Source organism: Bos taurus, chromosome 7 (genome assembly GCF_002263795.3).
Source record: "Bos taurus isolate L1 Dominette 01449 registration number 42190680 breed Hereford chromosome 7, ARS-UCD2.0, whole genome shotgun sequence".
Lineage (NCBI taxonomy): Eukaryota > Metazoa > Chordata > Mammalia > Artiodactyla > Bovidae > Bos > Bos taurus.
In genome coordinates this window covers 54,208,664-54,233,190 of record NC_037334.1, presented here as the reverse complement: position 1 = coordinate 54,233,190, position 24,527 = coordinate 54,208,664, and the positions used below count along the sequence as shown (strand labels likewise).

General features: G+C 43.0%; 1 protein-coding gene across 6 annotated transcripts in view; it reads right to left on the bottom strand.

Moving 5' to 3' along the window:
- The window catches only part of ARHGAP26 (Rho GTPase activating protein 26), a 473,317-nt gene that overhangs the window by 51,666 nt on the left and 397,124 nt on the right, over window positions 1-24,527 (bottom strand). For all 6 annotated transcript variants that reach the window (XM_024994422.2, XM_024994425.2, NM_001205522.1 and 3 more), the window contains exon 20: window positions 23,631-23,784. In XM_024994422.2, the coding sequence (XP_024850190.1) occupies window positions 23,631-23,784 (154 nt within the window). The remainder of the gene's footprint in view (window positions 1-23,630; window positions 23,785-24,527) is intronic.

Genomic DNA, 24,527 nt, shown 5'->3' with positions numbered 1-24,527 from the left:
GCCATGACTTTTCATTTTTCTTAAGGGACAAATGGATAGCCAATCTTTGGCTTAGAGATGACACATATCTCATAAAGATGATTCTGTTTTCTTTTACAGGTCATATTTCAGATGAGAAATTTAAAAAGAGAGGGGAAAAAAAGTCAAAGTTGGTTAAAAAAAAAATTCCTTATGCCAGTTCTCTCCCAAACCTAAGAATCAGAAAAAAAACCTAAGCCTGTTTTTGCAAAAAACAAAGTACATCAAGTATACTAGAAAGTATACAGAATTGCAGGACCAGGTATGTACTAGGAATCCTCTACCTTTTGGTGTCCATAATCCTTCATAAGAGGAAGTGTATAATTTTTTCAGCCTCTTCTAATAAACACTAAAAAATTGGTAAAAGGAAAAAAAAAAAAAAAAGCTGTTCTCCTAAAACATTTCTGAAAACACATATTTTCAAAAGAAACCTATCATGCAAAGCTGCAGTATGGCAGACACCCTTTCTTCATGACAAGATGACAGCAAACAGGTTTTCCCTTAGTGTCACCAGAGCACCACAGTCCCTAAGCATCTTGCTTAATGCATCCCATGGGTTACTTCTCATGGTGTTTATCAATCCCTCTATTTATAAATTCTGCCAGCTGTAAGCGCGACCCTATAGGCCTGAACTTTTCCTGGTTAAAATAATACAACCACTGAGGTCACTTGTGAAGCACTAGAAAGTAAGAGCTAGCTCTTATGTCACCTAAACAGCCATAAACAGGAGAGAGACTCTGGGGCTCCTTTTACATAGGAAAGGAAAATCTTTTTAAAGAGTTGGAGGAACAGATGTATTCTGAGCACATGGGTTCTCTGGCATTCTTCCTGTAGCTCTGTATCAAATTTGAAATGTAGTTAAATCACAGGTTTACACTTAAGCTTGCTTATCTCTGATAATGGACTTGGACACATATCAAAGAACCTGCCCAGGGGCACTTATCAGTCCCTGACAGGTATGAGGCTTAAGAGTTCAATATAGTACTTCATTGCTCACTTGTGTAGAAACTCAGATGTAGTGTATCAGCCAGTATTTAGATAAGGGCTCCAATTACCTGTGATCCTAGGTAATCCTACATTGCTCCAAGGTTGCCTGGTTATAAACTATAGATTTAAAATACTCTTATGATGGATAATTCATAGCCAGGGGCTAGAGGTCTACCTCTGTATCTATAAATAAAACACGAATATCCTAAAACTTGTTTGGAGAATGGGGAGGTTTCTCCCTTTAATTTTTATATTAATTTATTGCTCTGAATGGATATTACCTCAGTTGATAAGATTTCTGAACATTATAAAAGGGTATCAATATTAATGCACAAATAGGGAATAGTAAGTCTGTCTTCCCACGGACCCCCTCTTCAGAAGTAACCATCGTTATGAGTTGCTTGTATTTCCTTCTGGAGATATGAACGTGAACATACAAGCTTATGTGTGCGGATGTGCCTGCATGGGCACATGTGTATGACTCCCCCTTCTTTAAAAAAATGAATAGTAGCAAGTTTTTACATTGTTCTGAACACTGCTTGTTTTCTTTAATATATCCTGCAGACTGCTAGCTCCAACAGTCCCTAAAGCCTTGCCCCTTTCTTCTTTTCAGTGGCTCTATAATATTTCACTGCAGATGTGGATCTTACCCAGCTACACCTTTACCAAAGAACATCCAGGTTGTTTCCCATCTTTTGCCTTCTAATGGAACAGAATCTCAGAGCTGGAATAGGACAGGAAAGGCACTGTTTAAATACTGACGTTTTGTCCTACTTACTGCCATTTTTTCTTTTAAAACACAATGCTGCCTAAACAACATGGAGAGAATGTTTAGAAGAGATGGATGACAGCCTCCCTGGTGCTACACACAGGAAGATGAACCCTCTCCTCTCTTCTAGAGCTAACGGCTAGTTTCCAAAGCTGAGGAAGTTTTGGTGTTGCCCTTGAGCAGAAGCTGAATCCTGGAAGGAGAAGGTATTTAGCTTTGCCAGAACCCAATTCATCCTGTCAGGCAGAACAGACTCAGCATCCAAGCCGCCTCCACCAAACAAAAATTCTCTGTAAGGTAAAACCTCTTAGTTTAGGGAGCCTAGTGCAGAATCTAGGTCAAGGTCTTCCCTCCCTTCCACACAGTGTCTTGCAGGAATCTCATCCTATGGGGGCTCTAATTTTGGACTTATACAAGCCTTAGGAAAAAAAAAAATCCCAAACTCCCAAACAACAAGTTGGGGAGAAGTTTCTGGAGCTGAAATGCCTGGACTCTGAGCAAGTTATTTAACTTTTCCACAGCTCAGTTTCCTCTCTATAAAATGGGAAAACAATACCTACCTCAGAGGTTGATTGTGAGGATTAAGTAAAACAACACATAGGTAAATTGCTAAGCAAAGTGCCTGAAGTTAATAAAAAATCAAGAAAATGGTAATTACTATTAACAAAACAATCCAAAGGCACTTCCTTTTTTTGGAAAAACATCTTAGCCCCATCTTAAAAATACATCTGTTGTGAGTTTTGGCCCTGGGGTGATGCTGCAGTCTTCTGACTCCTCTTTCTCCCAGGCCTCATGTTTCTTGCACAAACTGCAGAATGGCTTGCCATTTCTTGAACATTCAGTATCTTTGCCTCCTTTTATGTGTCGGAGCATTTTCGATGGCCTACAAGGTCTCCTGTCTTCACATGGGTAACTTCACTTCCCAAGATGGAGCCCACAGGAATCCAGGATTCCTCTGGACCCCACGGTGTCCTGAGCCTACCTCCCTCACAGCACTGCCAGGCCACCTGGAAGGGACCTGGGAGCAAGTCTTCTCAGGAACGGAATCCTAAATTCCAGGCACCCAGCACAGTATTAGCGCACCATAGCTACTTGGCTTGCTGAATTCAAACGAACCCCATGGTGACAAGGATTTCTATCAGCCTGCTTCATTTCCTCAATAAAACATAATCTGTGCCTCTGGTATGTTCTTTTAATCAACACAGGTATCTGCACTACTCTTATACTTTTATACTCTTAAAACTTTAATTTAGAGTCACTTGTCAAAGCAGGGCTGAGGCGACACAGGACAGCCTTCTTCTAAAAGAGCTCCTGCCTTCCCATCATCTCTGCAACCAAAAAACCACATGCTTTGTCAAGGTTGATCTCCTCTCGACACCAAAATACAAAGGGCCTTTCAGTACTTCAGCTTAGCTTTTACTCTACAGTCAGTCAGAACCAGTGAGAGAAACAGCTGCATGACTTATACGCTGGATAAAACTGCTAGCCAAGATGTAGTCTACTGTCCTATTCAAAATCATTAATGCAGAGATTCATACGCCAAATTAATATCAAAACTTGCAACTCAATGAACACGTATGCTTTCTTTGAAGAGAAAGCTGAATTATATATTCTGTCATATTTTTCCCTTCTTCATCATGGCTGCTAGATACCTGAGGGTACTCGGAGGGTGAATAACCCCCTTCTTCATTCAGCCTTGGTTACGCCGCCATTCTTCAGTCTAAGTTTACTCTACTGTGTATGTATTTTGGGAAGGAGTAACGAGCCTCCTGTTTTGTTTCTCACCAATGCTTGGAGGATACGTGTCAGCAAACACCTGACACATGGAACACACCTGCCTGCACTGTCACCCAACTGTGCTCTAAATGCACAAACATCATACGAACTTGTTGGCACACAAGGACCTGAAATAAAAAACAAATGCCTGCACTCAGTGAAGGCTTACGAGTCGTGAAAAGCTGGTTTTAGCTGGCAATAGGAGCCAACTTATGTAACGGCTGCTACAAAGATTTCTGAAATGGATATGATGCCCAAGTCGTAAAGCTCTCCTTTGATAAGTGTACCGAAATCTCTCCATTCTTTAGGGGCATCGTTATACCTTCCAAGCAAGAAATGGGAGGGAAGGGGAAAAACTGGAGAGGAAGTTCAATCCCTGAATCACAAACTTAACAGCATACCAGAACTGCGATCAGTAGGTTCTGGGATGGTGTCGACACCAGAGATGGACTGAACTGCAAACACCCTGCTGCCTCCTCTTCAATTGGAGGAAAGTGTAAGTGACAACAGATGGTCAGCTTCTAAAGAAGAGCTTTTATTGTTGTCTTTAAAGGGCAGAAACGAGCAAATGTAAGGAAATCTCACGACCATGAAAAATCACTGCTTACCTGAGATTGGAGGTTTATGGAATGCTTAAGGAGAGACGAGCACTTCTGCCAGCATACTTGCAGTCTAAAGAGTTCGCCCTAGAAAGTTAGAAACTTTGGAAGAAAGGAGGCGTGCTCTGAAACTGCATTCCCTTCCTCTCCCTTCCTTGCAAATGGGAGAAAACAGCCAGTGTCTTCCAGCCAAGGATGGGCTGTATCAGCCTTATCTCCCAGTATCTGTCAGAGCTCCAGATCCGAACTGTGGCTCACATCCAGGCTACAAACCACCGCCAGAAATGATTAGTCTCTCTCCTGTGCCCATGACTGATCCTCAAGACGACGGGAGACCTGCGGGCCTGAGGCTCACACAGGCCTCTTTTTAACATCCTGGCTCTGCTTCCTGCCAGCTCTGTGACCTTGTGGATGTCACTTCATCCACCTGAAACTCAGTTTCCTCATTTGTAAAAAGTGGTTGTTTACTTTGCTAGGTTGTAAGGAAGGTTAGATCATGTAAAATCTCAAGACTAGTGCCTGGCAGTAGCAGATGGCCACTAAACATCTACCCCATTCTCCGAACTCCCTGGAATCCCCCATTTTCGTCTTTTATATTCTCTGTCCTTTGTTACAGTTTATCCCATCTCCTTCCTGTTCTCCTCTCTCTCCCTCCTTCTCTTAAACTTTGGCCTGAGCTCTTTTTTCAGGCATTCATTCACTGCTTCTTATTCTTTTACATCCCTCTTAACTTCGCAAACTTGCCCAGCCCTTGAACTTCAATCATACAGGGAATGGAGGCGAGAGAGGGAGAGCGTGGTGGGGCTGCTTTGTGTGCCCAATCTTGGAAGCCAGTCACCCAATCACCTCCGGAAGAGCTTTTTAAGCATAGAGATTGAGGGTGGGGGGATACTAGAATCTGACTGCCCAGGTTCAAATTCCACCTCTACCCTCAGGTAAGTTAGGCAATCTCTCTGTGCTCTTTCCTCACATGTAAAATTGGGGTGATAACAATCCCTCACGTATTATGTTATAATATAAGTAAATACATGTCAAGAACCTGGTACAGCCATGTTTACTGAGCGTTAGCTACCATCACCACCACCACCATCATCCTAAATTTTATGGAGACTTCACTTCGCATCATTATATTTTCAATCTTTGAGAGCAAAATTTGTTCTCAGGAATATGAATCAGGCCCTGGACGATCAAACTAAGGTGGAATTTTCCAGCACCTCAATGTGATCCTGGCAGAAGATTCAGTTCTTATCCACACTCGTAGGCTTTGGACAACGTCACCACAAGCTGGAGACTGGTGCATAGCTCAGTGAGTTGGCTGCTGGCTGCCCAGCCATTTCTGGCAAGCCACCAGAAGATGCCACCACCCAGGGGCCTGGCCTGAGGAGCTCCCAGAGGCACTGAGCCAGAGGATACACTGTCCCCATGTGTTCAAGGCTCTCACAGAAGAGAAGGGGCCAGCGCTTTAAGGTGCCTTTCCCTCCAATTACTCACATGCTTAGATGCACTCCTCCCAACACTGTCATTAAAACTAATGGATACCGGGCCCAGGCACACCGGTGTTTGCCTCGTGTCCTCTAATGATCTGTAATGGGCTCTGATAATGAAACCTTTTCCCAGAAATTTGTTTTTTAAGTGAATCAATTTTGTCCAGAGCTAAGCAAGAAGATGATATTTTCTTCATTTTTTAAAACTGTAAACTATGTTCTTCTGGAAGGAGCCAGTCAGTTAACTAGGACTAAAATAAGACATTCTACAACAACCATTTGGACTCAAAAAGCGACATTTTCAGAGGACATGTGAGGAACTATTGGGGACAACAACAAAAAGCAGTATAGATTTGCCTCCTGGCATCTAAGACACCAAATCCTTCACCAAATCCATGTCAGAAAGGCCTGCAGAGTAGACACTTGTGGTCTGGGTCACCTCTCCTCTGGGGACAGCACCCCACCCCACCCCCAGTACTCACAGTCCTTTGCTTGGAGTGTCGACCCTCCTCCTTCCAGCCAGGCAAGGAGGAGCAGGAGACACAGGCCCAGCCCAGCAGAGCATCCCACACTCAGGTCACAGATACTGGATAAGGGACTGGACTGGCGATGCAGTGTGGACCACGAGAAATCAGGCACCATTCAATGCCTGGTTCAAATGCCTCATTCAAACTTTTAAGGAAGGGAGGTTCTCTCTTTTTTCCTGAAGTTGGGCTTTTAAGGAAGTCAGCCCAGCTGGTGGCAACCATCTTACAATCAAAAGGAAAGTGCTTATCTATGAGAAGAGTCAACACAGAGGGAAACTGAGCTGAGGGATGGCAGGAGCTGGGTCCCAATAGCCACATCTGAGTGCCTGGATCCACGCATGTGTGAAGCAGAGGTTCCTTGCTTATCAAATATGTAGGTGAACCAGTAGGTTCCATGTCAGCCTATGAGAGGTGGGCTGAGTTTTCTTTACTTGAATCAAGAATTCTGATTGGTGGATTTGCCTAAGTTGACACATAGGGTCTTCAGTATAATGAATGCCTGTTCACTGAAAAGATGTCAAGTTAGGGAAGTTTATCTTAATGCTCAAGTACCAGAAAACATGTGAGGACAGGAATAGTCACCTCTTAAGGAGAACTCAGAAAGACCCTGGATTGATAGAAAAGTAAAGATTCCAAAAGCAAAGGCTGCACAGTAACTTCTACAGTGCATGGTGCCTTGTTACAATGTGTCAGCTAGAGGTAAACAGCTGGGATGCAGTTTCCATCATTCACTTAGGATTTGAGAAAGAGAATGGATGTTACTGATCCGAATGAAAATAAATACCAGGCTTACTTTAGTGAGTTTAGCACAGTAACTGAAGGCTAAACATAGCATCTCTGCCTAAGGAGTAAAAAAATAAGCAGGAATTTTCTGTAAGGCTATGTGATCCCTATTTATACTCTCTCCTTATTAAGCCCACTAAGAGTTTAGCCTGTCCCGATTGTCTCCAGGCTGCTTTCCCCATTCTGAGCTCAGAACTCATCTCTTTCAACAAGGTAAACAGCCCCTGCTGAAAGCTAAAGGTGTCAGAATTTGTCTGATGTGTTGGTGCTGGATTGTAGCACAGACAAGAAGAATATAACTTATTTTCAGACTGTTTTGCTTACTTTTTACAACAGAAAACTCAAAGCAAGGAAGGAGCAGCAGAACGTTGTAGGGCTTTATGTGACACTTAGAAATGGAAATGGGCCCTTTGTGAAAGAGAATTTGGCCTAAAAAAAAAAAAAAAAAGAGACTTCCAGATGGTGAGGTCTATTTGACTGTGAAGCAAAACTGTGATGAAAGTAGGGAACGTCTCAGGCAAGTCAATTACACAAGATTAATCAGTAGATGATGCTCCACTGGGATCCAGCTAGCACAGAATTCTGGAATGGGAAGACAACATTTACTAGGCTTTCCCAGCTTTAGCGCCTAAAGAAGTAAAAAATCATATTGACATAAGAAGCAAAACAACTATAATACTGTAGATGAAAAGCATATGTTCAGACAGAGTCAATTATGAGCTGCTCCCCACATGTGCTTGGATTACATTTCTGCCTCTGAGCCTTTCCCTACTGTCCCTCTTGCCCAGAACATCCCAGTCCTTTCTGCCTAAACCTGACAGATCTCGCAAGACCCAGGTTCAAGTGTCAATTTGATCACAAACCCTTCCTTGATCATCCTCTTGGGGAATTCAGCAGCACTTCATCCTGTAGCATCCAGACTTTTTGGTCTTGGTTTACAGTTATGGCATATTTTATATATTAATATGTATGATTATATAGAAGGACTATATTTTCTTATTTTTTCTTTTAACTTCTTTGAAGTCACCATACTGTACTTTATATCCCTGGGACTTATCAAGTTTGTACCTGTTGACCACCTTCACCCATTTTTAAACATATATGTATATATATATTTATATATACTAATGTATTTTATATTTCTGCAGACTCTTGTTTTAAGGGCACTATCTCCAACTAACTCATCTTTAATGTAATGTGCTTACATATTGAGGACATTCAGTAAACACTGCTGAATGACTAAGGAATATTTTGGCTGCAGAAGACTGAAACACCTCGAACTAGAGGAATGAAAAGGGCACAAGAAGCCACCTCTATAGTGCTGTTCCCACTATCTTCTGTTTCTCTCTGCACACTGGAATGACAGCAACTGGACTTTCTTCTTGTGCAGGAAACATGGCTTCTCACCATTCTGGGGCGGGGGTGGGAAAATCAGACTCTAACTGAAAATTTTTTAAGTTTTAAGTGACAGTTCAAAAAAAAAAAAACATGAAAATATTAGGGTGGGTCTGGTTTGGTCATGTGTCAAGATTTCCCACCAAGTAACTCTATAAAAATATCAAATTTAATTATTCAAGCACCCATGTTTTTATTATAACCTGTGGACACCTTTCTAAGATGCAGCACATGTATTTTTCTGCTTTCAAAACCAGAATATCTCAAGCAGAGTTTACTTTATTAAGAAATCAGGATCATAAACGTCAACTAGTGTCTTGGCTGCCACATAGTTGCGGCCCAAGGGCCCGCTGGGGACGAGGGCTGTCTCGCTCCATATGCAGACCTCTGTACTATTACCATCTTCGTGTATTTTTTTCTCCTAAGTGCTCTGTGCCTGGCCTTACCAGTAATTATTAATTTCTGTTCTGTGAATGAACAGAGTGGACCATTACATTCCAAAATGTTAGATGATGAGAAATCTTCAAGCCCAGTTTGTTAGAATTGTGTGCAAAATAAGGTATAAATGTTGGACAGGGCAACTTTAGAAACTGTTCTCCCCTCTGTTTCTGCTGAGAAGTTTCATAGCCCAGTTCCTCTGGCCTTAGATGACTAAGTGGTAGAGGCACCTGCCTCAGGGTCTCCACTCCATAGTGATCACCAGCCAAGGACAGGGTCTAGCAGAAAGCTGGACTTACTCAGTTTTACTCTCAGGAAGTCAGGATGGGAAGCAGAGAATTAGACAGAAGCAGAAGATGAAATTCTGTAAAGAGAGAAGCTATGAGGTAGCACTGAAGTCATGGAAATCCAAAGCTATGAGTGCAGAAGCCATAAAGGGGAAAAAGATGCACACACAAAATGACAGGAAGAGTAAGCCAGGTGTGAGCATCAAGCAGAAACAGCTGGACACAATGAGGGCCAACACATCTGGCAGCTGCAGGTGGTAACGTGGAGTAAAAGCCCCTATTCAGCTTCCTTTTGGTCCTGGCCACCCTCTGGGTGGCTTCACCTCTCTGTAGTCCCAGCTCTTTCCAACCTTGCCTTGGTTCCTGGCTTCTGTTTCTCCCTATCATATTCCTCACTCCCCTCAATGACCTGAGGGTGTCCAACCAGGTTAGAAACCAGGTGAAGGTATGGGCTCTCCCGATTACTCAGAGCGCTCTGGGGCTCACTGCCACGTGCGCCCTGCAATTGGTCTGGGGGAGGGGCTGTGCTGCTCTCTAACTCAGACATGCGGGATCCCTCTTCACCCCATGCCTACCAAGAAGCAGGGCTCAGGACCTCAGTACAACCAACTGAGACATTTTGTGTCCTCAGTTATTTTTAAAGTAACAACTATGCCACTCAGCAGGGCAGGTAACTTCTGCTGAGCACTTATTACATGATAAGAGCCATACTAAGTGCTTTACACGAACTAATTCATTTAATCCTCACAACCTTAGGAGGTAGAGAGTATTATTATTTCTATTAAACAGACAAATTTTGCATATGTCTAGTAACTTCATGGCAACACAGCTGATAAGCAGTAAAGTTGGGACATGAACTCAAATCTATTTGAGAGCCTACACTCTTAACACTGTGACAGCCTGAATAATGAAAACCTGATTTGTACTGTGGACTTCGTGAAGCGACATGAAGAGGATTCATATCACACACCACTTATGAGAGACTCCTAACATTTCCCTTGAGATAGTTCTGCTCCCCCAAAGCGCCCCACCCAACTGACAACACCCGCATCTATCCTCTCTTGTCTCTCCCCCAGCCTCTAAAACTCTGCATCCAGATGCCCCATTCAACAAAATCAAAGCCTGGCCCTCGGGAGTCCGGACTCCACCTCCAGCTGTGCACAAACACGCACTCTAGTCTCTCAGCTTCCATGTGGAGCACACGCAGGCCCACAGTGATGCATGGGAAAGAGTTCTGAAAGAATCACATGATCTCCATAGAAAAGGGAACATCTTGAGAGGTGGTAAAATACAGGTCAGCTCACCTGAGTAAAGATAATATGTTCTTTCTCTTCTTTACCACAGATTCTTGTATTTCTCAATGAACCTGGAGTAAAGCTAAGCATGAGGCTGTAGCAACACACATCTAAGGTTCTGCTGGACATCACACCACTCTTCTATTTTGGGGGGCCCCACATACTGATTTCTTGGGCTCAAAAATCACTGTAGATAATGACTTTAGCCATGAAATTAAAAGATGCTTGCTCCTTGAAAGAAGAGCTATGACCAACCTAGACAGCATATTAAAAAGCAGAGACATTACTTTGCCAACAAGGTTCATCTAGTCAAAGCTATGGTTTTTCCAGTGGTCATGTATGGATGTAAGAGTTGGATCATAAAGAAAACAGAGTGCTGAAGAATTGATGCTTTTGAACTGTGGTGTTGGAGAAGACTCTTGAGAGTCCCTTGGACTGCAAGGAGATCCAACCAGTCCATCCTAAAGGAGATCAGTCCTGAATATTCATTGGGAGGACTGATGCTAAAGCTGAAACTCCAATACTTTGGCTACCTGATGTGAAGAACTGACTCATTTGAAAAGACCCTGATGCTGGGAAAGATTGAAGGTGGGAGAAGGGGATGATAGGATGAGATGGTTGGATGGCATCACCAACTCAATGGACATGAGTTTGAGTAGGTTCCAGGAGTTGGTGACGGACAGGAAAGCCTGGTGTGCTGCAGTCCATGGGGTTACCAAGAGTCGGATACAACTGAGTGACTGAACTGAACTGAACATACTGATTACATATTCATATTCTAGAGGAGTGTCTTAGGTTTCCGCTGAATATTTTTAATACAGAAGTCCAATGCTTCCTGAGCTATGCCAAGTTCAGTGGGTTACTTGGTGAACTGCTTGTACGAGGCACACCAAGAGTGAAGTGTAAGGCAGAAAGCTGGCTTGGACTGTGTTTTGGCCAGGAGCATTCAGATCATGGTTAACAGAGCTCTCTATGGCCTGATTCTGAGCAAGCCCTATTCAAAATATCAACTCAGCTCAAGTTCTATTAAGCCTCCCTTTGTATTGCCACTGGAATTGGTTATTAAACTGTACCTTGAAAAGGATAACTCCAGGAGCTGACATTTCTTGAAGCAGAAGAAGAGCCTGGAAAAATCATCTGAGTTTGCAAAGAAAAATACTCTAAGAAGAGTTTCTTTCTTTGCAATGATGAAGCTGGGTATTTACTTATGGTCATATTACCTAATTGACTCATACTGAAATTAAAGGCATAATTAATAATTGGCTTGTGAAGCAGAGGAAATTTAACTTAGAATTTCCTAATAGACAAAGACAGAAAAAATAGCCCTCACCCCTACACAGAGATTTGGATGTTGCATGAAATTTTACTAGCAAAACTTCTCTTGACTCACAGCAAGGTCTTCTTACTTATTTTTCCTGGCTACTCTAATTCAGAGATGAAAGTACTACTAATTCTCAAGAACTTTCCTTTTCCATGTAAGGTCACAAAATAAACCTTCAAAATATGAATTAATTTTCAATTTAATACGACATTTGGTGTAGGACTTTACACAAGAAATTGTTACTGATTTTTGCAACAAGTATTACTCAACTCCTAGCTTTTTGGCAAGAAAAAAAGTACAACTATCCTAATGAGAACGTCTGTAAAAGCATCTGCCTACAATGCAGGAGACACGGGTTCGATCCCTGGGTTGGGAAGATCCCCTGGAGAAGGAAATGGCAACCCACTCCAGTATTCTTGCCTGGAAAATCCCATGGACAGAGAAGCCTGGCAGGCTAAGTCCATGGGGTCACAAAGAGTCAGATACAACTGAGTGACTTCACTTCACTTCAATGAGAAAGTCAGTTAGGGATGGGGAAAAAAAAATTAACCACAACATATTCAAATGGTCAAATTCCAATTTTGCATTTCTTTCAATATTTTTTCTCTATATATCATTCTTATGGTGCAAATTTTAAATTTTAGGTTATCTAAGATGTTAGATCCATAGACCTTTGTAAAAAAAAAAAAAGAATTGGGAACTGTACCATCTTCTCTTTTATAAACCCAAAGCTTGAAAATTGGCAGAGTCTGAGAGGCAGAAAGTCTCCTGGCTAACAGCATAAAAACGTTGGATCATTAAACCAGAACTCCTCCCTACTCCACTCTCAGTAAACTGGACCAAGGCAGACAAGGAAATTACAAATCTAAAGCAGCTCTAGAAGATGCAGGAGGGAGATTATTGGAAACCCTGTCCGTACAACATAAACTGCAAAGGCACGTCATTCAACCACAAATATTTCTGAATGAATGACCAGATCACTCACTTATTTACTGCTTAGAATCTGTCTCATTGGCAGTAATGTTCCCCTTATGTCCAAAGCTCTGGTTTTCCCTCATGTGGACTCTGAGAGATTTGAGCAGAGAGTATTGATAAGTCTCTTTACTATTGACTGAACAGAAGGTGTTTATTATGTGTCTGTGGGCTGATGGGGAAGAGACTGTCCCTCAGATCTGGTGGTTCTGGCGGCTCACACTGTGCAGGTAGGCTTCACCAGCAAACACTCAACTGGTGGTACCATATAACCATACGGACACATAAGCTGGAGCAAAGTCTCTGTTACACTGAGATTTAAGAAAGGGTAGAAGCTCAAATAAGAGCAGTCAGTGATATTCCTCTGCTAATAATTATTTAAATTGCAGTCTTCACTTGGGATAGTGCTGGGTCTAACAGCTGTCTGAAATGATCACCTTGTCCGTGTCGGTCACTAACATGTGGACCTTGTCTCTACTGGTTCACTGTGTTTGGAATACCTATGACTCTACTTCTTGATCTTCTGCCAGTTTATTTTTCTGTGACAACCGCACATCACAAGTACCACCATGGATGGCTCAGGGAATAAGTCCCCTAATTCCACTTTCACACAAAGGGTCAAGAGAAGAATGGTAAAGAGGAGGGGTGTGTGTGTGAGAGGCAGGGGCTGCTTCTCCCCCAGAGGGGGCGGAGAGCTGCGTGTCACTCCCATCATGAGGTCTATGCTATAAGGCACAGTGTGTGGAAGGGAGGGGAGGGGAGGGTATAGATTTCCTCCAAGACAGGGTTGAAGCCAACACACTTGAAGATCAGAAATCGCTCTCATGCTTCAGCTTTGGATTTCCCAACCTTCAAGCAGTACTCTTCAAGTCTAAATGCTGAAGTTCATGGGCTATAATCATTTCTGTCAGTGATGTCTCATGTGACATGACAACAGCCTTGCCAACCTCCTTCTCCCATTCTATCTTTTGGGTGCCGCTGTCCTCAAATTCTATCCTGCATGTTTCACCTGCTTAAATCGTCAAAGGTTTTGAGTACGGTGGTAAGCAAAATAAACTGAACAGGGCTTTCCAATTTTCTCAAAACCCAAGATGATTTCTCTCTATGTCACTGCTATAGTCACCAGAAACTACATAAAACACTTATTTTCAGTGTGTCTAATCACAAACGGTGTCACTTCTACCTTTTACAAGAGAAGCTGAAAAGAATGATAAAAGTACTAAATTATTCCTTTTCATTACAGGAAGCATGTGATCTTACTATCCAGAAGGCGGGGATGGGTAGTGAGGAACACAGGTGCCTTATGCTGTGAGTCTGAGTTTCCAGAGCAACCGCTGATTATGATGGAGTAACTCTAATGTATGTCCATAAAGGTCAGAAGTTAAAGTTTTTCCATTATATATTCTGTTTTAAAAGGGGTCGCAGAGTCAGACACAACTGAGCAACTGTCACCTTCACTATTACTACTTACCATTTCAAGGAAGAGGTCTAACTCAGAGAGGGCAAGTAACTTGCCCAAGTTTACCCAGCTAGGATATAGCAGAGCTAAGGTTTCACTGTCCAGGCCACACTGGCTTTCCCTTAACACCGGATCCCAAGGCTCACTGATGCTTTGTGCGTGACAGAGCCGCTTATGTTATGACAGAGCCCATTTCAGTCTTCAGGTACCTATGTGCAGCCACACATCTCTATATAAATGAAATCACTATTTGTTTGCAGGATCTCTGCCATAATGATAACCATCCACTATGAGAAACATATTTCCCCCCTCAAAAATAGTGTTTCAAAATAGCATTTCCTCAAACTATGGAATCCTGTTTTAAGAGGCTGAAGAGAAGCACTGTAAAACCATCTTCTATGGTCACACACATTTAGGAAATGCAGCCTAAGACATGCCCCTCGGGAGATTCACAATGGACATATTAAAGGCACAGAAGTCCTCTTGTTAAGAATCTGTTGAACTTCGCCCCACTCCACTCTTTGCACTTGTTTCCCATTCCTGCATCAGTCTGGTGAATGGTTATCTACAAGTCTCACATCTTTCCTACATGCTGATGCTGACCCAACACTTTCAGTATCACATACCCTGAGATCTCTTTTTCTGTCAAGACCCAGTGCAAGGGTCTTGATTTTCTTGGGTTACATACACAGTAGACGCACAGTAAGAATATCTATTGGCTTGATTAATTGATGAACCCATCCTGTCACGATTTATGACCAAAAGGCAAGCATTTGCAAAGTAGCTGGCTGGCTTCCTTGAGGAACTTTAAAGGAAAGCACTGGTGAGCTAATTGGATTCCCCTGAGGGCCAAGGGCAGGGCACTCTTAAGCTCCACTACTGTCATCACTGCAGGGACAATCAAAGTGCCAGTGATGACACAGGCTTGGCCCTGAGAGCTTTACATTGATGTATATCCAGATTTTATTCTTGTGGAAGTCCATCAGCCTAAGGCACTGTGACTATGGTTCTCAGACTTGAGGACCACGTGTCAAAACGACCTGCCGGGCTTGTTAAACCACGATTGCTGGGCCCCTCCTCCAGAGTTGTCTATCCTGTAAGTCTGGGTGGGGCCTGAGAACATGTATTTCTAACCAGCTCCCAGGTGGTACCAATGATGGTGGTCGCAGGACCACATTCTGGGAACCGCCGTACTGAGCTAAGACTCTGCCCAGAAAGAGCAGCATGCAGAGACCAAAGCAGCCTACAGTACAAGGTTTTCTAGATTCTTAACTCAGAGACATTAAAAATAAGACCTCAAGGCTGTTTCCAACTAGGAATATGTTCCTAGCTAAGTAAGCATCTGCTTTCCAGACTGACTGAAGAGATTTAAAAGTAGTTCCTGAACTCCAATATGCTTTTAATTTACTTAATTTAGGATCTGGATCTCCCAGTAAGATTCCTCCAAATTATATACATAGGGAGGAGAGAGACAATTCCAGTTCTTAATCCAAATCGAGAAAAACAGCCACTTAGTGTTCCTTCCAAGTCCACTTACAGGCATAATAGTGCTGAAAGCCATGCAAAATCTTAAGCTTACTTCCTTCCCTAAAGGCACTACCAAAAAGTGGAGATTTAAAATGCTTAACACCTACTTACATAGACAAAATACAGCTAACTCCAGAATAAAACTTGTTCATTCATATATTTAATTAAACTCCAAGGTTTCAGCATCTACCACATCATGGCAAATGGGGGGAATTATTTAAGACTATTTAGTAAGATTAATTAGTTTATAGAAGAAAATGCAGGCCCTTTCCATGATTTTAGCTTGTAAAGGGGGGAAGAAAACAATCCATGTGAAGGAAAACACTGTTCCTTTTTTGATTTCCACTCTGTCAGGGACGCCGGCTGAGCACTAAACGGTGTTTGGTCCCCGTCTCCTCCCATACCCCCTCTGCCGACCGGCTGGAGATATCCAAGCTCACAGACAGCCCTGGTGCTTGGGAAAGAAATCCTGTGGGTCATGAAGAGTGAGGCCTGCCTTGAGCAATTTTTTCTGTGGAAAAAACAAACAAACAAACAAACAAAACCGCTAATAACGAAACGCATTTATCCAATAAAAATTGGATGGATCACCAGGCAGGATCGCCACCCTCAACCAAGTGAGATCTTGGCTGGGCAATGGGAAAAGCTGACAGGAAGCCTCTCAGAAAACAAGAATGTGGGTGACATCGGTGACAATCTCTGAAAATGCCAAGGGAACCTAGTCTGGTACCAAACCGAACCTGGCTAGGTATCCAACCTAGCCTTGGAAAAGCTGTGGCCATGGTGGCCGCAGGAGCCTGAGATGTAAGAGGGATGGTTCGGGGCTTGTCCAAGAGATGGCCACGATTGAGCAGGCGGGAACTACCGTGGAGGTGGTGAGGAGTAATAAAAGGAAAAGGATTCCTTGTGAAAATCATTTTGCTTTCAAGCTATTTTGCAAGGTGGGGAACACCGCCAAATTTTCAGGCAAAACTGTCTGAAGAGAGATTTTATGCTTGGAGGCAGGTAAGAAAAAATATCCTCAATCTAACAGGAAAGATCCTCTTCCCACAGAAAGCTGATTTAACCACAGAGGAAAACTTCCTCTTTCAAATCCCTGCATTCCAAAGAATGACAAATAAAGATCACTGGAGCAAACTCATAGCTGCTGGGTGTAACTCTTTTGGCATAAAATAGCATTTAGATGGTAAAATTACTTTAAAAAATATGCCATTAGTTATCACTTGTCTAATGCCTCTTATTCATTTAGTGATTTATCTGGACCCAATAAATAACAGTGAGGCATGCAGCTTATCACGTACCCAGTGGGGTGTGGAGGTTTCCTATGTTTTAGGAACAGGCCTGTCTACCCCGGTGGGTCTAGGTTTAAGGTGGGGCAGTATCTGCCTCTACAGTAGAAGTTCCTTCTTTCACTAGTAACTCAAAGACTGACCTGACAGCTCCAGGCCTTCGAGACAGGAGGCCAGTGTGGAGAATGGTCAGAACAGCCTGGGACATCTCTCTGCACCTGAATAACACAGGCCAGAGATGAGGGAATAAAGGGACAGGAAGGACAGAGCAGAAGAGGACCCCTGATGAGTTACTGATAATTGCCATTCATAGTGCCGAACATGTAAACGGCACAACAAAAGATGATCTCGCTTAAACATCACAAAACCTTTTCATGGAGGGTATGAATAGGGTATTTTACAGATGAAGAAACTGAGGCAGAAAGTACTAAAGTAACTTGCCTCCTTCCCCTCCAAATCCATACCTGCTTTTCTCTATGTTAATTTTCTCCACAGAACTTTTCAACATTTGCTATCTCAGATTCTGATATTACCTTTCTAGAATATAAACTCCATGACAGCAGAAACAATGCAATTTCTTATCACCCTATCTTTAGGATTCAGAACAACACCTGGCCCACAGTCAGTGTTCAAACAGTATTTGTTGAGTGAATGTTGACTGAATAAGTAAAACAGAAGTAAACTTTTAGAGGTATCTCTCTTGGTGAGCTTTTCCCAGGTTTCATGTGAGAGCAGCTGAAGCAAATTCAGTAGGAGCCAATAGTGCCTCAGAGAAACAACTCGGCCTGGAAGCAGGCCGTGTTTATCCTCTGAATTCCAGGCACTGTTCTCTTGCCTCTCACTGGCCACTAAAACTGGAGAGGTTGACTCTGGCAGAAATTGAAGGCATTTGGCATGCACACATCTTTTAGGTCACCAGAAATAACTTGGACATGCATGTGTGTGTGTGTGTTAAGAGGAAAGGACAAGAAAAATCAGTTTTATTTATGGGGCTACTGGGCAGTGAGTTAGTTTTTATGGGTGGGGACCACTTAGGCAGGGAGAACTCTCAGGTTAGGTTGTCCCATTACTGGAATCATCCCCTGTCCTTCTTTCTATCCCTACCCCAGTGGTCTGAAAAAAAGCATTTCCTTGGTCAGTTTTAATTTGGGGGAATTACTGCAGTATCTTCAGTCCCTAGTGGGACGTCCCCTGACTTCTTTCTCAGCATTTGTTTACTTCCTCTTTAAAAAACTATCATCCAAAAAAGCGGAGGCATGAGGCCAGTTCTCTTGGTCACTAGGAAGGAAAGAGATGAATTTCTGCTGTCCTTTGTAAGCACCCAGCAAATGACCTCTGTTCTTAGGACAGTTCACCCAACTCTGTCCACCACTGGGAGTAGGGGGATGGGTGCGTTTAGGGACACATTCGGGGCCAAGGACAGGCATTGGCCAGTTGATGTTGGTGCCAGGATTAAAGCCTAGGTCTCCCTGCTTTCCATATCAGTGATGGAACTATCTTTCTTTTTGCCTCTGCCATCAGCTATGGGTTTGGTTTTGTTTCTTAACTTCTTAGAATCTCATTTATGAGTTATTTTCTTTCAAATAAGTTCTGTAAATGGGAAGCTCATCTTCATATGCCACTGTGGCAGGGTGAGAACCTTCCATCCCCTCCTACTGACCTAGGCAGCCCAGCTCCATCCCAAGGCCGTTGCTCATGACTCTGACTTCTGTCAGTTAACCTTTGCTGAAAAAACTGGCCTAAATTCAGTAGCTTAAAACAACTACAATGCATTACTCCTCATGAATCTGTGAGTTAATTGGGCGGCATTTCTGTTGCTCTTTCCTGGACTCACTCTTGTGGCTGCATTGGCTGACTGGTGGCCCGGGTTCTGGGCTTAGCTGGGAGAGTAGGCCTTCTCTCTCCAATAGTCCTTCATCCTCAAGGAGGCTGGACTGGGTTTTTTTACATGGTGACTGGGTTCCAAGAGGATGAGACAGGAAGCTGCTGGGCCTTGTGGCCTGGCGTGGAAGTCATATGATGGTCAAATCAAGTCAGAGGGTAAAGGCCAGCCTAAGTTCAAGAGCTCCACCTCTTAAGGGGAGGAGCTGCAAAGACTCTGGGGCCATATTTATCATAGGCCTCTGAGATAGAAAGGACTGGGACCATAAGAAGCTAGGGACTAAAGAGTTTCACCTGTTACCAGAAAACATATGGATTTAAAGTGGCCAAATCTTTTAACTTTTCAGAAGAAGCTGGAAATCTAGATTTTTAAAAATCTATTAATAGCCTATTTTTAGAGCAGTTTTAAGCTTATAAAAAATTGCTCAAAATAACTTAGAATTTTCATATAACTCTCCCCTTTCCCTAAGTTTCCTCTATTATTAACACCTTTCATTACTGTGGTATATTTATAGCTACTGATGAACCAGTTTTGATACATTATTATTACCACTGTTATTAACTATCCACAGTTTACATTAAGATACACTCTTTCTGTTCTCTGAGTTTTATGAGTTCTGAAAAGGCATAATGTCTTATGTCTACTTTTGGAGTATCATATAGTCAAGTATCACTGTCCTAAAAAACCCCTGTGTCCTTCCTGCCCTCTGATCTTTTTACTGATTTTGTAGTTTTCTGTTTTCCAAAATGTCATGTAGTTGGTATCATACCATACTATAGTCTTTTCAGAGTGGCTTTAGATGTGTATGGTTCATCCATGTCTTTTCATGACTTGATAGCTTATTTCCTCTCAACATCAAATAATATTCCATTGTTTGGATGTATCATAGTTTGGTTATCCATTCACCTGCTGAAAATGACTTGGTTGCTTCCAACTTGGCAATTATGAATAAAGCTGCTATTTATATTTGTGGGCAGGATTTTGTTGTGAATGTAAGTTTTCAACTTATTTGAGTAAACACCGAGGAGTGTGGTCACTTGATCGTGTTGTGTGATAAATCTACGTTTAGTTTTATAAGAAGCTATCAGCTTGCCTTTTAAAGTGGCTTTCTCAGTTTGCATTCCCACCAGCAATGCATGAGACTTCTGTTGCTCCTTATCCTCATCAGCATTTGATGTCAGTGATTTGGAAGCTAGCCGTTCTAACAGGTGTGGAATGATATATCCTTGCTTTAATATTGAGCATACTGGTCCTTTATCAGATATGCATTTTGCAAATGTTTTCTCCTAGTCTGTGGCTTGGCTTTTCATTTTCTTAATAATGTCTTTTGCAGAGCAGAAGCTTTTAGCCTAAATGAAGTCCAACTTACCAATTTTTTCTTTCATGGATTATGCTTTTGGTGCAATATTTATACAGTCACTGCCAACCCCAAAGACACCTAGTTTTTCTCCTATGTTGTGTTCTAGAATTTTATAGTTTTGCATTTTACACTTAGGTCTATGATCCATTGTAGTTAATTTTTGTGAAAGTTGTAAGGTCTATGGCTAAATTCATTTGTGTGTGTGTATATGTCTAGTGGTTCCAGCCAGCATGAAATCTGGATTTTGTTGTGAAGTGACCTGATCTTAAAAGGTTGGTTCAATTTTTTTTTTGGTGGTCATGCTGAGTGACAACTAAGTTCCCCTTCCTCCAATACACATTTCCGTAGAACGTTTTCCTCCATCCTGGATCACTTCTGCCTCCCTCATCCCCTTATCTGAAATGCTCTTCCATCCATTAGTATCATCTTTCCTAGTGCCCACCTCGCATTTCATCTACTCCACCTTTCCCAACTCTAGACTGGCTTGTGTACCTAAATACCCAGTTAAGAGTTGCTGAACTCTCTATATACTTCTGAGTTCTAAGTCCAATTTAGCACTGTTGTTTACCACTGTCTTTCCTCCTCAACCAGAGTATAAACTTCTGGGGAGGCCCAGGAATTCTCTCCTTCTCCTTTACCACAGGAAGCTCAGCAGAGGTCTAAGCACAAATTTGCTCAGTGATCTCCACTGACCATTTTAGACAAGCTAAAGTGCTCTTTGACCTTTAGGAGAGATGGCTGAGGACCTCCCAAAGACAGGATCCCTGAAGTCTTGCCCTAGCAAGGCTGAAATGGTAGCATCTCTGATTCTGATGCCAGCTTTAGCATTATGTCCACACAAACAAGAGGGCACTCATCCCCTAGGAGAATTAGGAAAGATTTACCAATGAGACAGCAAAATATGGCCTCTGAAGCACCAAAGATGCCGAGTCACAAATGTGTTTCTTTCATTATGATTGTTATGTGGTCAGAAGGATCATCCCAGTCATTATGAAAACAGTGAAAAACAAATGAATGAAATAAAAAAAGACAGTTTTCTGGTGACTGGTTCCCGAGATTATGCCTAATTTATACTCAATGTAGTGGTAATCCCCCACCCCTTGACTTGGCCTTGTGTCCTCATCTGCATCATTGTTTCCCATTCAAGGAGTTTGGTGCATCTCAAAGTGAGCAAGGATGGAAAGAATGAAAGGGTCCAGGGCTGAGACCCAAGTGGTCTGGACTGGTTGGGACAGAGCCCAAGCACCACAGCAGAAGGTGCTTCAGACCTCTCAGAATTCACAGCCTCAGGGAAATGCTGCGGCTTGCATTTGCCGGGGTGACCTCGAGTCTGTCCATGTGCAGTCCATCCAGGCCAATCCCAGGCAGAAAAAACCAGGCAGGCCCAAACTGGGTGACAAGCTCTCCCGGCCCTGGGTTTCAGAAATGGGTGGTGGACCAGTTGCAGTGTTGAGGCACTGACATGGCCCTCATCAGGGCTGAGGCAAACTCCATGTCAGCACTGCTTCTACCTTAAGAGCAGTCTTCCCGGAGCTCAGGATTCCCAGGCATCACTTAGCTATGCCCTCAAATGCAAGACAATAGCCCAGCAAGAAACATACCCACATTCCAGCCTCCCATCCTCCACTGAACAAGGAGACTGTTCCTGGCCTCATACTCCCTTCCCTGGGAAAGCCCCCAGACCTATAGCAGGTAGGCATGTGTCCCGTGGATGGCATGAAGCAGGTAAAGTGACAGCCAGTGTTTTACATAAAACAAATCTAGCTTACTTAAAGTATGACTTTTGTACATTTCATAGCATATGACAAATAATTGGGTTCTCAAAAAAAAAATCACATCTAGACATCAAAAAGTAAAAAATCATAAGCCTCCTCATCCATGACCTGTTTAAAAGACATAACCCCTCATTTCCACGTAACTCTCTGGACACACTATACTCAACAAAGCCTTAGGGGCTCCCAGACACCAGCTGCTGAAAACAGAGCTTAAAGACCACTAGTTGGTGCTGCTGGTGAAAATCAGGGAGTGTTGAGCAACCATGCTCATGCTGAGCAACAAATAACCTCAGCAACTGCAGGGTACAGAGGCTTAAACAAAATGGAAGAAAAGGAACCAGAATCTCCTTAAAGTCTAGGAAAGCAGCCGTGGGAGTCCCTGAGGGAGCCATCCAACAAGGGAGGGAGGCTCCATTGGCTGTGGAGAACCAGAAGGGACTCACTGCCCACAAGCTGAACAAGTTACATTATTTTGAACATTTGAGGATACTTCCTGGTATACAAACACATCATCTACCTCATAATAGGTAAGTAATTCACTTCTTGAATATCAAGGTAGGATTTAAAGCTGTCAACAATTAAAAAGAGACCTGATTTTCTCAATGTACAGTTTCATCTTACACTGTGGCTGCATTTTCTAAACACCTCTTAACCATTTTAGAGTCATTTTTCATTCCAACCCTTAGTACCCCTTAGTCTCTTCTAAGGAAAAAAAATGTTAGACCCATTTTTGGGGGCTGTAAATATGTTAGCGAGATAGAATGGCAGGGTGCAATCATGCAACCACAGCGAGGAGAAGGGTAGGAAAAGGTTCTGACATGCTGGTGTCTCACCAAGAGAAACGACTGCCCTGAAGGCAATCTGTGGCTAAACCTCAAACTATTTTCACCAGAGAAAGGCAAAGTCAACCCTGCTCTTCCTGAGTTTCACACAACTGTGGCCAGAGGGTCCAGTTTCTCTGGTTATGGCCTCACATTTTTTCTGCAAAGGCTCTAGTGCACAAGATTTATGGGGTGGTCTGAAGAAGCAAGCTAAGTAATGTGGGATGCAACCACAAAAGAGAACTTTCTGGCCCAAGCAGAATAGGTCTAGTTTCCGTGGAGGATTGGACAACCAGTCTCAAAACAGTCTCAGCTGTGGGTGCTCAACACCAAAGAATGAAGCAACAGAGCATCTGCTCTGTGATCATGGTCATGCTAAGGTTTGAGGAGCTAATGACTCAAAGGGCTCCTGGAGCTATTCTCTCTGGCAGTGGAGACAGATAGCACCGAACATACTCAACAAAGCTGGGGAGAAGGGAAACTGTGACAACACAAATGAGTGAGACAAATGTAGCTACTGATCTACTGAGCTATTACAGTGCCCGGATGTTTGTAAAACCAAAAGAAAGTTTTTCATGCCCCAGCAGCCAGCACAGGCAAGGAGCCATCACCAAAGCCATCTCAGCAGGATGGTAGATCAAACATCACCAAGGCCAAGAAGCAGTATGTTAAGAATCGTGATTCCCCTTTGAGACGATGATGCTTAAAACATGTGAAATAAACTTAGCCAAGCTTCCAAGTTGAGGGAGAAGGTTTACATTAGGTTCATGGGACAATACTCAAAGTCAGACGGGGCCAGAGAGCACATTCTGGGTAGAATGGCTGACAAGGGCCCCCTGTGGCCGGCAGCCGGACGTCATACTTACAGTGAGTTGGGCCGGGTGGGTTTGAGCACATCCAGGTCTGGGTCACTGGAGTTCATGTTGGGCTGTAAGCTGCTGCTGGAATTGAGGATGCTGTTCGCATTTGAAGAGACGACAGATTCCAAACTGGAGTTGATGAGGCTGTTTCTTTGTTCCTCTGGGGGAACAAAAACCCACAAACCCCATATTAATATTATTCCATTCGATTCTATTGGGATAGTCTGTTCCTACCTATCCAAAAGTTTATAAATAATGAGATTACATGCAGCTCCCTGGTGCTGATGAAACTAGGAAAAGGACATAGGGAAGAATTACAGGACAAATAAGAATCACAAGTGGGAGGACTTCCCCGTGAATTCTGTGGTTGGGAAACTGCCTGCCAATGTAGGGGACATGGGTTTGATCCCTAGTCTAGGACAATTCTACATGCCAGGGGGCAGCTGGGCCTGTGTGCCACAACTACTGAGCCTGTGCTCTAAAGCCTGAGAGCTGCAACTACTGAGCCCACACGCCGCGACCACTGAAGCCAGTGTGCCTAGAGCTCGTGTTTTGCAACAAGAGAAGCCACCACAATGAGAAGCCTGCCCACCACAGCTAGAGAGCAGCCCTGGATCGCTGCAGCGAGAGAAAGCCCACGAACAGCAACGAAGACCTAGACAAAGCCCCAGCACAGCCAAAAATAAATAAATGAATTTTTTTTAATATGAATTACAAGTGGGAAAGGAAGCACCTGAGAGTAACAGTTGATGTGAAACTTTACAGCAAAACTCATTCCTCTGCTTGACAGGACATATCTTCTCTTTCACATGACAAACCTTTTCCTGAGAGTGGCTCAACCACCACACCATAAGTTGTGTCTTCTTTGGACTGGCAGATGGTCAGAACAGAGAGAACCTTCAA